We start from the raw sequence: 14,153 nt of genomic DNA, 5'->3' as shown, positions 1-14,153 counted from the left end.
AGGGGGAAGTCCAGATTCCAGGCTAAATCAGGACCATATTTAACCATATCCCCGTTTCATCACATTAGTTATTGATGTCAGAGGACAACAACACGTTGTCTCTGGGATTGGTAAATGAGTAGTGATGGGCCAGACGGACAGCCAGGGGCTCCTATTCACTCCCTCCTTGGGAATGTGTCCTTGGGAATTAGTGGATTCTCATGCTTCCAGGGCCTATTGTGCTGCCTAAGGACAGATTATGCTAATGGTCATTAGCCACGCCCACCGCTGCTGCTGCTGATTTATTGATCACACGGCTGAGGGTCTTTAGTATCAATACCTCGACTCTTCTCAGACGCCCCAAATCCAGTCCACATCCATCCCCTCATAGCACGGGGAAGAGGGGTATGTGTGTGAGCGTGTGTAAGCGTGTGTGTCTGTGTGTGTGTGTGTGTGTGTGTGTGTGTGTGGAGGTCAGTCTCCCAGGATGCCTCCCCCCGGGCCTGCGTGGGGTCCCAGGCAGAGGTCGTCAGCCTAACTACCCAGAATGCTGTCAGGCAGGTCCTCCTCACCCAGACTGAGACCAGAGCTCGTCTTTAGGGTTCAGACCTCCATACTGTTTCTGGTTTAGGTACAAAGGGCAGTTGTTTGACAAGTTCTCCTCTTCCTCCTCCTCCTCTCCTCCTCTCCTCTTCCTCCTCCTCTTCCTCTTCCTCCTCTCCTCTTCCTCCTCCTCCTCTCCTCCTCTCCTCTTCCTCCTCCTCTTCCTCTTCCTCCTCCTCCTCTCCTCCTCTCCTCTTCCTCCTCCTCCTCTCCTCCTCTCCTCTTCCTCCTCCTCCTCCTCCTCTCTTGGTCCTTCTCCTTCAGATCGCTAAGTTACGTCAGCAGCTCCAGAGAAGTAAACACAGCAGCCGGCGCCAGCGGGAACAGGACCGCAAGTCTCCCTTCAACGGCAACCACGCCGCCATCCACCAATCACAGGTGAGCACGCACGCACGCACGCACACACACACACACACACACACACACACACACACACACCTCTCAGGTCACCAGAGTAGGGCACCATGGGACGTGAGGTGGCTGTGTTGGCAGTTTCCACAGTGACTCTGGTATGCCCTATTGTTTTTCTCTGAGACACACACACACACACTCACACTCACACTCACACGGTGCATTATGACCTGGTGTAGGGTGTAGTTAACAGAGCCTGGGGAAGTACCATTTCATAAAAGACGACAGTCTCCCTGGTCACAGACGCTCCCACACACAGAGAGATGAGACAGTGTGTATATATGTGTGTGTATATATATGTGTGTGTGTATATATATATGTGTGTATATATATATATATATATTATATTATTATATATTATATATTATATTATTTGTGTGTATGTGTGTATGTGTGTGTGTGTGTGTGTGTGTTGTGCAGCTTAATTACCAAGGCCAGGTGCAGCAGTAGGAGCTGTTTTGAGTTGTGAAAGGCCTCTCTTCATGAGGAGCGAATTAGTGAATAAATTACTGTGGGCGCACTCTGGGCCTCTCGCTCTTCTCCCTCTCTTTCTTCCCCTCTCTTCTCCCTCTCTTTCCCCCCCCTCTCTTTTCTCCCCCTCTCTTTTCTCCTCCTCTCTTCTCCCTCTCTTTCTCTCCCTCTCTTCTCCCTCTTTTCTCCCCCTCTTTTCTCCCCCTCTCTTCTCCCTCTCTTTCTCTCCCACTCTTTCTCTCCCTCTCTTTCTCCCCCTCTCTTTCTCTCCCTCTCTTTCTCCCCCTTTCTTTCTCTCCCTCTCTTTCTCTCCCTCTCTTTCTCCCCCCCGTGTTGTGTTTGTCCATGAATTAGTCCAGCATGTGGTCAATGTGCTACGTCTGCATACCACACACTGCCAGCCAGGCAATTAAGGGCCACACTCTGTCCAGCCGGCCCTGTGTGTGTGTGTGTGTGTGTGTGTGTCTGGTGTGTGTGTCTGGTGTGTGTGTGTGTGTGTGTGTGTGTGTGTGTGTGTGTGTGTGTGTGTGTGTGTGTGTGTGTGTGTGTGTGTGTGTGTGGGAGGGGGGTGTTGTGGGGCAGGGGTTTTGTCTGTGTGCATGTGCCAGACTCAAGCACCATCTGTCGCTGTCCCGGGTTCAGCCTTCCAGCACCGAATCCAATCTACTGTACACGCACACACACGCACACACACGCACACACACACACACGCACACACACACAGCCTTCTTAGTCAACTACTGCTAAGTAGCACGGTTCAGGATTACTGTGTATTGAACATGAAGACCAGTATTTAAACGATGGTTTATACGAGACAGACTTCCTCTGTTAGCTGTCAACAGCTTCTAGAACAACAGGGATGGATCAGCAGCTCAGTGGTTGTTTCCTCCTGGTGGGAGGGACCAACAGGAGACGCCTACAGAGCCATGTGAGCACTGGGGTGAAAAGGTTCTGTATCGGGTTTGTGGAAAACATCATTCCCAACTTCCAACCCATGTAGATTTATGAAGATGTTCCTGAGCTCCGATATGGAAATGGCAAAACCCAGGAAACCGAATTCCCTGGAAGACGATTCCATTCTCGGAAGGCCAGCGTTGTTCGCATGCCAGGCCTTCCTTCCCCGGGAGCAGATGTGGGCCTACAGTCAGGATTCATCCATTGGAGCCGCGAAGCGCGGATGTTTTTGATCAACAACAGTGCAGTGTGTGTCCAGAATCCTCCAGTTCTCCTCATAGCTGGAGCAGTGAGAGTGTTGAGGGTGTGTGTGTGTGTGTGTGTGTGTGTGGGTGTGTGTCTCCCCCCCCTCCTCCAGGTTGGTTCTCTCTCGAGGGGGGGGCGGGGGGGAGTCCTCCGTATTAACTGTAATGAGAAGCAGCTGAGGGGTGAGGGGACACGCCATGTATACCCAGGACTGGTAACCATAACAACACAAAGTTTATTTGGAAGGCTGGGTGAGGCTGAAGGAGGCTGAGGGAGACTGGGTGAGGCTGAGGGAGGCTGAGGGAGGCTGGGGAAGGCTGGGGGAGGCTGAGGGAGGCTGAACAGACTGGTGGAGGCTGATGGAGGCTGAGGGGGGCTGAGGGGGGCTGGGGGAGGGGAATGGGGCCCAGCAGGCCTCAGCACAGGGAGCGGTCTGGTTCACTTTAATTGCCCAGTGTGAGCTGGATAAAAGGTATTCTCTTCTCCTGTGTGGAGGAGTTGGCACAGGCCTGCACACCTGCCCCTCACACACACACACACACACACACACACACATACACACACACACACACACTGGCCCCAGGGCTTTTCTCTGGGCTTCCTCTGGGATGGAGAGAGGGAGGGAGGGAGGGAGGGAGGGGGGGAGGGGCCGCTGACATTGATATAAAACTGGCTGTTTTAAGAACACACAGGGTCACCTTTGGAGGGGGGGGGGGGACACAGGGTCACCTCTGGAGGAAGGGGGGGGGGGGCAGACACAGGGTCACCTCTGGAGGAGGGGGGGGGGGGGGGGCGACGACGCGGACACAAGGTCACCTCTGGAGGGGGGGGGGACGCGGACGAGAGCAGAGAGGAAGGGGGCCGGATAGGGCCGAGGTGTGTGTGTGTGTGTGTGTGTGTGTGTGTGTGTGTGTGTGTGTGCTTGAGAGAGAGAGAGAGAGAGAGAGAGTGTGTGCATGCGTGTCTGGGTCAGTTCGGGGGTCGGCAGAAGGAGGGGGTGGGAGGCTCTGGGGCAGAAGGAGGGGGTGGGAGGCTCTGGGGCAGAAGGAGGGGGGGGGAGGCTCTGGGGCAGAAGGAGGGGGTGGGAGGCTCTGGGGCAGAAGGAGGGGGTGGGAGGCTCTGGGGCAGAAGGAGGGGGTGGGAGGCTCTGGGGCAGAAGGAGGGGGTGGGAGGCTCTGGGGCAGAAGGAGGGGGGGGGAGGCTCTGGGGCAGAAGGAGGGGGTGGGAGGCTCTTTTATGTCACCGAAAGGAGCTGAAGATGAAGTGGCAGTCATGAAACGCCGTTCTCTCAACAAATGGAAGGAGCGGAGGAAAGAAAGAAAAGCTGGATGGAAAAGAGAAAACAGTTGCTGGGTCCAGGAGCAGAGGCAGGCAGCTTTATCCCTGGGCTGGCAGACGGGGCGGCTGGTCCTCCTGAACTTAGAAGAAATATGTCTGAGCAGCAGCAGCCAACCAGCCAGCCAGCCAGCCATCCAACCAGCCAGCCATCCAGCCAGCCATCCAACCAACCAGCCAGCCATCCAACCAGCCAGCCAGCCAGCCAGCCAGCCATCCAACCAGCCAGCCATCCATCCATCCAGCCAGCCATCCAACCAACCAACCAGCCAGCCAGCCATCCAACCAGCCAGCCATCCATCCATCCATCCAACCAGCCAGCCATCCAACCAGCCAGCCATCCATCCAACCAGCCAGCCATCCAACCAGCCAGCCAGGCATCCAACCAGCCAGCCAACCTGCCTGCCTGGTCAGCTGTACAGTACAGCAAGACCACTGCCTGCCTGTCTCTCTGTCTGTCTATCTTTCCTGTCTGTCTGTCTCTCCTGTCTGTCTGTCTGTCTGTCTGTCTGTCTGTCTGTGTGTCTGTGTGTGTGTCTGTGTGTGTGTGTGTCTGTCTATCTCTCCTGTCTGTCTGTCTGTCTCTCCCGTCTGTCTGTCTGTCTCTGTCTGTGTGTGTGTGTGTGTGTGTGTGTGTATCTCTCCTGTCTGTCTGTCTGTCTGTCTATCTCTCCTGTCTGTCTGTCTGTCTGTAATGATCTTCTCTTCCCCTGTTCTCCCAGAGGTGAGGTAGGGTAAAGGTCAGGTGAGGTAGGGTAAAGGTCATTGATTAGGCTGCATAGGACCTAGTGCTGAGGCAGTGGCCACACACACACACACACACACACACACACACACACACACACACACACACACACACACACACACACACTCAATCAGCACATTTCCTGCCCCACTTTTATGATTCTGTTCTCAACAGGACGAGCGCTCAGCCTTAGCCGAGCTAATCAGCAGATCAACAGGACCGAGCCCTGCCTGTGGCTCCTTCTCCCTGCCTCCCCCCGCCTCCCCCCCGCCTCCCTCCCTCCCTCCTGCCATCTACAAGTCATGTGAAAGTTTATCTAATGTTTCCAACAGATCCCTTAGTGTAAATGTTTGTGTAGCTCGGGCCATGTGCAGCGTGTGTGCGCGTGTGCGTGTGCGTGCGTGTGCGCGTGTGTGTGTCTGTGTGTCTGTGTGTGTGTGTGTGTGTGTGTGCGTGTGCGCCGTGGGCTCTTGTCCCAAGCTGAGCCCCGGCCCGGGAGGTGACAGCGCCCACTAGTGGTAGATATGAGAGCAGCAGAGGCCCAGTAGAAGTGAGACGATGTGTTGTCTCCTGCTTGTCTGTCGGTTGATGAAGCGCAGGGGGAGTGTGTGGAGGAGGGGCTTGTGACACGGTCGTTCCCTGGGTGTTGGAAATGGGATCGCTGGGATCGCTGGGATCGCTGGGATCGTTGGGATCGTTGGGATCGTTGGGGTTTGATAGTGAATGGTGGCATTTTATTAAGACACTCTCACCTTTTTTTGGATCCTGACGATGGTGTACCTGTGGGGTGTGTGTGTGTGCACGTGTGTGTGTCTGTGTGTGTATATGTAGTGTGTTTGCATGTGTGCCCGTTTTGCGTGCGTGCGTGTGCGTGTGCGTGTGTGTGTGTGTGTGTGCACGTGTCACCTCACCTCATTGTGTGCTGTCTTTCTTTTAAAACACTCCAAGAACAATTCAGTGAATCACATGGTTTTATAAGTCCAAACGGGTCAAATGAATGGTGGTGTGAAAGGCTGAGCCGGATCAAAGGGATTCCTCAGCCCAGGCCGGCAGTATTAAAGCCGGGCCAGCTCCGGGTCCGTAACCAGGACAGCCGTGGGACTCAGGCCCTGCTTTCACAGTTTTTTTGATTTAACTGTTATTTCTACAGGTTAGTCTCGGTGAGATAAAATCTGTTTTTCAAGAGAGACGTGTTTCAGCAGCAAACGTGTTCCCAGACAAAACAACATACAAGCACAGACACAACCTTGAACAAACTATGGACACGGTACCACAGTTAGATATTGAAACACAAACGTCATCACTAAAAACTGCTGTTTTCATGCCCGCTGGTTCACGTCCTGCTCCAGTTGTCTGTCCTGAAGTACCATCTCAACCCTCAGATATGATCTGACCGTATCTTTTTTACATAGCAATCCTCAAACTGGGTCTGTCTGTACTTGATTTGGGTAACTACATTTCATATGTTTATGTCAAAGTGGTTGTAGGAATTGTGTTTGGGTTTTGGAGTGTGTCCTTGTTGTAGTTAGGAAATATACGCTGCTTTCTACAAGCTCAAACCTCCTTTGATTTGCTTCTAGAAGAATACAGACAAAATGGCTGCCGGTGGTTTGAAAATGGCTAATGGTTGTCCCATGAAGTTCCCTCTTAGCCATTCCCATTCATCGGAGCAGTGAGGGTGATGACCTTCCCCTGCCCTCCCTGCCCTACCCTGCCCTGCCCTCCCTGCCCTACCCTGCCCTGCCCTGCCCTGCCCTGCCCTGCCCTCCCCTGCCCTCCCTGCTGACTGTCTGTTCCCCAGCAGGGACAGTGATGTGACAGTCAAGCCTCTTAGCATGGCTGATTAATGTCTTCTAGTTGTGCTGCTGATGACCTCAGGGGTGAGGAGAGTTGGGTTGTTATCAGTGTGTGAGCTGGGCTGCCTTCTCTGTGGTATTGGTATGAGTGGTCTGATAACAGGATCAATTGACAAGATACAGTTTTTTTTTTTTTTTTTTTTTTTGATCGGGGCAGTCTCACTCTTTTCTATTTTTATTGGATAGAGACAGTGAAGAAAGACAGGAAAGCAAGGAGGAGAGGGGATGTCAGCAGGGCAGGGGCCAGATTTGAACCCATGCCAACATGGGCATATGTGTGCACTGTAGGCCATGGTGCTGGACCACTGGACCACCCCAGGCCATGGTGCTGGACCACTGGACCACCCCAGGCCATGGTACTGGACCACCCCAGGCCATGGTGCTAGACCACTGGACCACCCCAGGCCATGGTGCTAGACCACTGGACCACCCCAGGCCATGGTACTGGACCACTGGACCACAATCCTGTTTTAGAACATTTATCAGATCCACTTGGCATATGTACATTTATCAACCGTTTAATTGTTGGTGTTAGGAAGGCTGTTTGGAAGGCTGTTTGGAAGGGTGTTAGGAAGGCTGTTTGGAAGGCTGTTTGGAAGGCTGTTTGCAAGGGTGTTTGGAAGGCTGTTTGGAAGGGTGTTTGGAAGGCTGTTTGCGTGGGACAGCCCTACTGTGTGTGTGTGTGTGTATGTGTGAGTGTATCACCATATGTGTGTATGTGTGAGTGTATCACCATATGTGTGTGTGTGTGTGAGTATCACCGTGTGTGTGTGTGTGTGTGTGTGTGTGTGTGTGTGTGTATCACCATATGTATGTGTGTGTGTGTGTGTGTGTGTGTGTGTGTGTGAGTGTATCACCATATGTGTGTGTGTGTGTGTGTGAGTGTATCACCATATGTGTGTGTGTGAGTGTATCACCATATGTGTGTGTGTGTGTGTGTGAGTATCACCATATGCTCTACATGACTGTGTGGGTGGAGGTTGTTTTCCTCCTCTAAAGACGACTGGTCCACAAAGCAGGTGTGTGAATTGTCACCACTGATACCGATCATTTACACAACACACACACACACACCCACACATTCTCTCTCACACACACACACACACACACACACACACACACACACATTCTCTCTCACACACGCAAATGCACATCAAAGAGCAGGAGAGTGTTGTGTTGTTGCTGGTCGAGTGTTAAAGCTAGTTTGTCTGTTGTGATGCTAATGAGAGAGAGGCTGTCAGAGTAGAGAGGCTGTCAGAGTAGAGAGGCTGTCAGGGTAGAGAGGCTGTCAGGGTAGAGAGGCTGTCAGGGTAGAGAGGCTGTCAGAGTAGAGAGGCTGTCAGAGTAGAGAGGCTGTCAGAGTAGAGAGGCTGTCAGGGCAGAGAGGCTGTCAGAGCAGAGAGGCTGTCAGGGCCCAGAGCAGAGCAGAGCAGAGAGGCTGTCAGGGCCCAGAGCAGAGCAGAGAGGCTGTCAGAGTAGAGAGGCTGTCAGAGTAGAGAGGCTGTCAGAGCAGAGAGGCTGTCAGGGCAGAGAGGCTGTCAGAGCAGAGAGGCTGTCAGAGTAGAGAGGCTGTCAGAGTAGAGAGGCTGTCAGAGTAGAGAGGCTGTCAGGGCCCAGAGCAGAGCAGAGCAGAGAGGCTGTCAGGGCCCAGAGCAGAGCAGAGCAGAGAGGCTGTCAGGGCCCAGAGCAGAGCAGAGAGGCTGTCAGGGCCCAGAGCAGAGCAGAGCAGAGCAGAGAGGCTGTCAGGGCCCAGAGCAGAGCAGAGCAGAGAGGCTGTCAGGGCCCAGAGCAGAGAGGCTGTCAGGGCCCAGAGCAGAGCAGAGCAGAGAGGCTGTCAGGGCCCAGAGCAGAGCAGAGCAGAGAGGCTGTCAGGGCCCAGAGCAGAGCAGAGCAGAGAGGCTGTCAGGGCCCAGAGCAGAGCAGAGAGGCTGTCAGGGCCCAGAGCAGAGCAGAGAGGCTGTCAGGGCCCAGAGCAGAGAGGCTGTCAGGGCCCAGAGCAGAGCAGAGCAGAGAGGCTGTCAGGGCCCAGAGCAGAGAGGCTGTCAGGGCCCAGAGCAGAGAGGCTGTCAGGGCCCAGAGCAGAGCAGAGCAGGCCTGGTCAGGTCAGAGAGTACGTTTCCAACACCAGACTCACACACTCTCTCTCTCTCTCTCTCTCTCTCTCTCTCTCTCTGTCTGTCTCTCTCTCTCTCTCTCTCTCTCTCTCTCTCTCTCTGCCCCTCTCTCTCTCTCTCTCTCTCTCAATTCAATTCAAAGGGCTTTATTGTCGTGGGATTCAACAGTCTACATCGCCAAAGCAAGTGAAATTACAAATAAACAAAAAGTGAAATAACCCTCTCTCTCTCTCTCTCTCTTTCTCTCTCTGTCTTTTCTCTAGGCCCCCATCCCAAAGAGCGTCCTCATCCCCATCCCGATCTCCAAGTCCTCCGTGTCTCGCTTCCGGAACAGCGTGGAAGGCCTGAACCAGGAGATCGAGCGCCTCATCATCCGGGACGCAGGAGGGAGGGATGATCACCTCATGGTGAGAGGAGTGAAAGTCCACGTAGGAGAACGTAGCAGAAAGAAAGCTTGATGTCCTGTGACATTGATATATCCCTTCCTCAGCTTTACTGGGAAGTTGTAAAAGGAACCGCACTTGTGGGACCCAGCGTTTAACTCATTCAGTGCTGAGGGTGAATAAAGTCATCCAAACTGTCAACATTCAAGGGTGACTTTATTCACCAAAAATGCATACATTGTGACGCTGGTGACAGCTGGTGAAGGATGACAGATTTGAAGTTAATGGCATAAGTGATGCTGTCTGAACAAAATGTCCTCTGTGGCTCAGTGGGTAGAGCATGGTGCTAACAACGCTTATGTTGTGGGTTCGTTTCCCGCTGGGACCATATATACTGAAAAATGTACGCATTCACTGCAATGTGAGTCGCTTGGGATAGAATCATCAGGTAAAGGCAAATACAGATGGAATGTTGTTTGAACAAAATGGCAGAGATGTAACCCTGTGCCCCCCCCCCCCAGCCCCAGGAGGTCCCTGACGGCCGCCGCGCCCCCCCTCCCCTCCCCCACAGCTGCTCCCGCAGCGTGGACACTCAGACCCCCTCTGTGGGCGGCGAGCGTGCCAGCGGGGGCGGTAACCACAGCAACAGCAGCAGCCGCTCCCAGTCGCTGTCCCCCACCTTCCTGGGGGTCCCCAGCGACCCCGGGTGCGTGAGCCCCTGTCCCAGTGAGGAGCTGTCCATAGACTGCAGAGAGAAAGGTGAGGACCTGACCTTTGAACCCTGAGACCATAGCAGGATACCCTACTCATTAAAATGACATGCAAAAGCTTTACCTAACCCCAACCCTAACCCCAACCCCAACCCCAACCCCAACCCTAACCCCAACCCCAACCCCAACCCTAACTCAGGACTGAAAATTGTCTTTGGCATTAGCTTATTGTCTTTAGGCTTTACGCTGAGAATGACTGACATCAGGACAAATAAAATTGCGAATCAGCTCCTCCTGTATGTGAACGTGCCTCCCAGGCAGAAACACTGATTATTGAAACTATCCGACCGTGTTTTCCTTTCCCAGACCTGGGACCCAGCTCTCCCTTACCCAAATACGCCTCTTCCCCCAAGCCCAACAACAGCTACATGTTCAAACGGGAGCCTCCAGAGGGCTGTGAGAGAGTCAAGGTCTTCGAAGAAACACAGTCAGTGCTTTTTTTTTTGTTTTTACATTTGTTTGACTTGTGATAGGGATTATCATGTGTTCTGCTCTGCTTTGGTTTTTATTTTCCCTTGATCTCCCAGCGGTTGTTAGCCTTGTTAGCCTTGTTAGCACGTCTAGCCTTGAAACAGCAGAGGTCTGTCCTGTCAACGACCCGAGAGTCAGAATGTTCAGTCTTGTGAGTTCTCATCTCATCTCATATCTCTCCCCCCCCCCCCCCCCCCTCCCTCTCTCCCTCCCTCTCTCCTTGCTCCGTCCATGTTTGTGTTCCAGGGCCAAGCCTCTGCGTGAGATCCCTCAGTTCCTCTGCCCGGACAAGAACAAGGTCAACTTCATCCCCAAGAGCGGCTCGGCCTTCTGCCTGGTCAGCATCCTGCGGCCCCTCCTGCCCACCCAGGAGCTGAGCCTGAAGGCCCCGGGTGCGGGTGGGGTCCACAGCCCCCTATCCCCCCTCCCCATCCCCATCCCCATCCTCAGCCCCCTGGAGCAGGAGCAGAGGGTGTCCCGGGGGAACAGGACCTCCAGCCAGCAGCCTATCTGTCTCCTTCGCCACCTGGAAGAAACAGAGAGCTAGATCCTTGCCCACCCCACCCCACCCCACCAGCAGAACCCAATCAGCACAACCAGAACCCATCAGAACCAAACCTAGAACCCCTGCACAGACTCAAAACTGCCCTTTTAAATCATGGCAGACTTTTATGTTTGGGGGGGGGGGAAAGTCTGCTAAATGTTTTAGTTTCTTCCCAAAAAAAAGGTAAATAATGCTTTTGAACAATGCAACTTTGTAGTTTCTACATGAATATCAATCAGAGGTTGTAGGGTAGCAGGGACCCATCTGTAGCAGTGTGTATTCAGGGTAGAGTTAGATATGTTTACCTATAACCTCTGGGACTCCAGATCCTTCCCCTGTGCCTTCCTCATCGGGAACAGAGACCACATAAAGACACACACACTCACACACACTCACACACACACACACACACACACACACACTCACACACACACACACACACACACACACACTCACACACACACACACACACTCACACACACACACACACACACACACACACACACACACTCACACAAGCTGCAGATCTGCAGTCAGTCCCGCTCACCTTTACCAGTTTCATTACCAGCAGGTGGATCCTGCAGCCGTTCTGCTGTGTCTTAATCGGACAGAAAACAGCCTATATTTTGTCATATTTTTGAAGTGGAGCTTTATAATCCGAAATCAGTTGACTTTTGTTTTGTTTTTTTGTATGTAACGCTTACAACTAAAGGATGAGCCTGTTATTGGGTTCTCGACCTTGTGTGAGCGACTATGCTGCCCAGGATAATGATGAAGGTCGTAGTCTTCCTCAGGGTGGATGTAGTCTTCTGTGGAGAAGTGAAGAGTTCCGGAGCCTTCCGCCAAGGTTCTAGGCCCCACGTGAGAAGAAACTCACAAAGCAAGAAACAAAATGCGCCTGTTTTTTTTTTCTCCGAACCTGGCCTGGGTTGAATAGTCTCCAATGTCCTTAGTTTAGTCTGTCTCCAATGTCCTTAGTTTAGTCTGTCTCCAATGTCCTTAGTTTAGTCTGTCTCCAATGTCCTTAGTTTAGTCTGTCTCCAATGTCCTTAGTTTAGTCTGTCTCCAATGTCCTTAGTTTAGTCTGTCTCCAATGTCCTTAGTTTAGTCTGTCTCCAATGTCCTTAGTTTAGTCTGTCTCCAATGTCCTTAGTTTAGTCTCTCCTTGGACAGTCAAGAGGAATGAACTTTGTTTGAAGGTGACAAGAATAAACAGAGAAAGGACTTTTTGAGTTTTACAAGTGTCCATCACACACACACAGCATTGTGTCTCTGGTGTTGAGTGTCCATCACACACACACAGCATTGTCTCTCTGGTGTTGAGTGTCCATCACACACAGCATTGTCTCTCTGGTGTTGAGTGTCCATCACACACACACAGCATTGTCTCTCTGGTGTTGAGTGTCCATCACACACACACAGCATTGTCTCTCTGGTGTTGAGTGTCCATCACACACACACAGCATTGTGTCTCTGGTGTTGAGTGTCCATCACACACACACAGCATTGTGTCTCTGGTGTTGAGTGTCCATCACACACACACAGCATTGTGTCTCTGGTGTTGAGTGTCCATCACACACACACAGCATTGTGTCTCTGGTGTTGAGTGTCCATCACACACACACAGCATTGTCTCTCTGGTGTTGAGTGTCCATCACACACACACAGCATTGTCTCTCTGGTGTTGAGTGTCCATCACACACACACAGCATTGTCTCTCTGGTGTTGAGTGTCCATCACACACACACAGCATTGTCTCTCTGGTGTTGAGTGTCCAACACACAGCATTGTCTCTCTGGTGTTGAGTGTCCATCACACACAGCATTGTCTCTCTGGTGTTGAGTGTCCATCACACACACACAGCATTGTCTCTCTGGTGTTGAGTGTCCAACACACACAGCATTGTCTCTCTGGTGTTGAGTGTCCAACACACAGCATTGTCTCTCTGGTGTTGAGTGTCCATCACACACAGCATTGTGTCTCTGGTGTTGAGTGTCCAACACACACAGCATTGTCTCTCTGGTGTTGAGTGTCCATCACACACACACAGCATTGTCTTTCTGGTGTTGAGTGTCCAACACACACACAGCATTGTGTCTCTGGTGTTGAGTGTTCAACACACACAGCATTGTGTCTCTGGTGTTGAGTGTTCAACACACACAGCATTGTGTCTCTGGTGTTGAGTGTCCAGTTACCGGCAGGCCAGGGCGACCAGTGCTCTGTAACGTGTCAACGAGAGTCTTTTTGTTTTTGTTTGAAATGTACCTGGTCACACCTGACCACCCAGACTCATCAGGGAACAAAGATGAAGGCGGAGGAGGGAGAACCGTTAGAACAAGGGCTTTAATCACCGTCACAGAGCTCCTCCTCTCCTCTCCTCCCTCGCTCTTTCCAAACCGATAGAACATGCTGGAACGGTGTTGAGTGGTTAGGCACGGTGGAACGGTGTTGAGTGGTTAGGCAACCCTAACCCTAACCCGGTGACACTCCTAGGGAGAGGTTGCCAACGGTTCTGGAGAGATGTCGTGTATTGATGGAATATTGGTTCTGCTTCAAGATTGTTGTTTTTTTATGACTAACCAATTAGATTATATACAGGAAATGTGGATGTTGCTTTAATTTTTTACATTCCTGTACATGTTAATGACATCATCAGCCTAGGGGCACAAAATGTATTTGTTTCTTGCCAAGAGTAGAAGCAGTACTCTTAATCTTTGACATGCCTATCAGTTCTGTATGACGATTAAAGGAACACTGTGTTAATTTGACTGTTTCTAAAATGATTAATCCTTTTTCGTTTCAAAGATGTCTTAACGTGAATTCTCCTGTCTGGACCTTTAAACCTCTTCAGTGTCACAGAGCTGGCAACAATAAACACTTTTGACCAATTGGAGTTAGCCTCTTTTTTTTTTTTTTTTTTTTTTACAGAACTTTGTTAATGTTGATGTTCATCAAACACTGGTACGAAGAACTTCAGACCCAAAATAAATGATTTGATGGACTTGAGGCCCAAATAAGATACCCCTAACCCTAACCCTAGATAACCCTAACCCTAACCCTGTTAATTGTTCATGGATATACAAGGGTACTATATGAACCAACAGAGCCCGGTGTGGCTGCTCCGCTGTGAGGACCAGGCAGGTTTAGGGTTTAACCCACCAACTGCCAAAGAGTTCCGGAACATTCACCACCTAGAGTGTTCCAAGTGTTCTATGTGGTGTTTACCTCGCAACAACACTCTGATTGGCTACAAAAATGAAGCATCGTCATT

The 14,153-nt window shown here is 51.7% G+C and overlaps 1 protein-coding gene across 1 annotated transcript in view; it reads left to right on the top strand.

Annotated features, from left to right (window-relative positions):
- The window catches only part of fam117bb (family with sequence similarity 117 member Bb), a 33,619-nt gene extending 19,844 nt beyond the window's left edge, over positions 1 to 13,775 (top strand). Inside the window, exons 4-8 of the mRNA XM_083682367.1 lie at positions 847 to 960; positions 8,978 to 9,121; positions 9,619 to 9,856; positions 10,174 to 10,294; positions 10,585 to 13,775. Of these exons, the coding sequence (XP_083538493.1) occupies positions 847 to 960; positions 8,978 to 9,121; positions 9,619 to 9,856; positions 10,174 to 10,294; positions 10,585 to 10,885 (918 nt within the window). The 3' untranslated portion in view covers positions 10,886 to 13,775. The remainder of the gene's footprint in view (positions 1 to 846; positions 961 to 8,977; positions 9,122 to 9,618; positions 9,857 to 10,173; positions 10,295 to 10,584) is intronic.
- The last annotated feature ends 378 nt before the right edge of the window (positions 13,776 to 14,153 follow it).

This window comes from Argentina silus (genome assembly GCF_951799395.1).
Source record: "Argentina silus genome assembly, chromosome: 12".
Lineage (NCBI taxonomy): Eukaryota > Metazoa > Chordata > Actinopteri > Argentiniformes > Argentinidae > Argentina > Argentina silus.
Note: the sequence above shows the minus strand (reverse complement) of the source record. Positions and strands in the feature narration are given on the sequence as shown.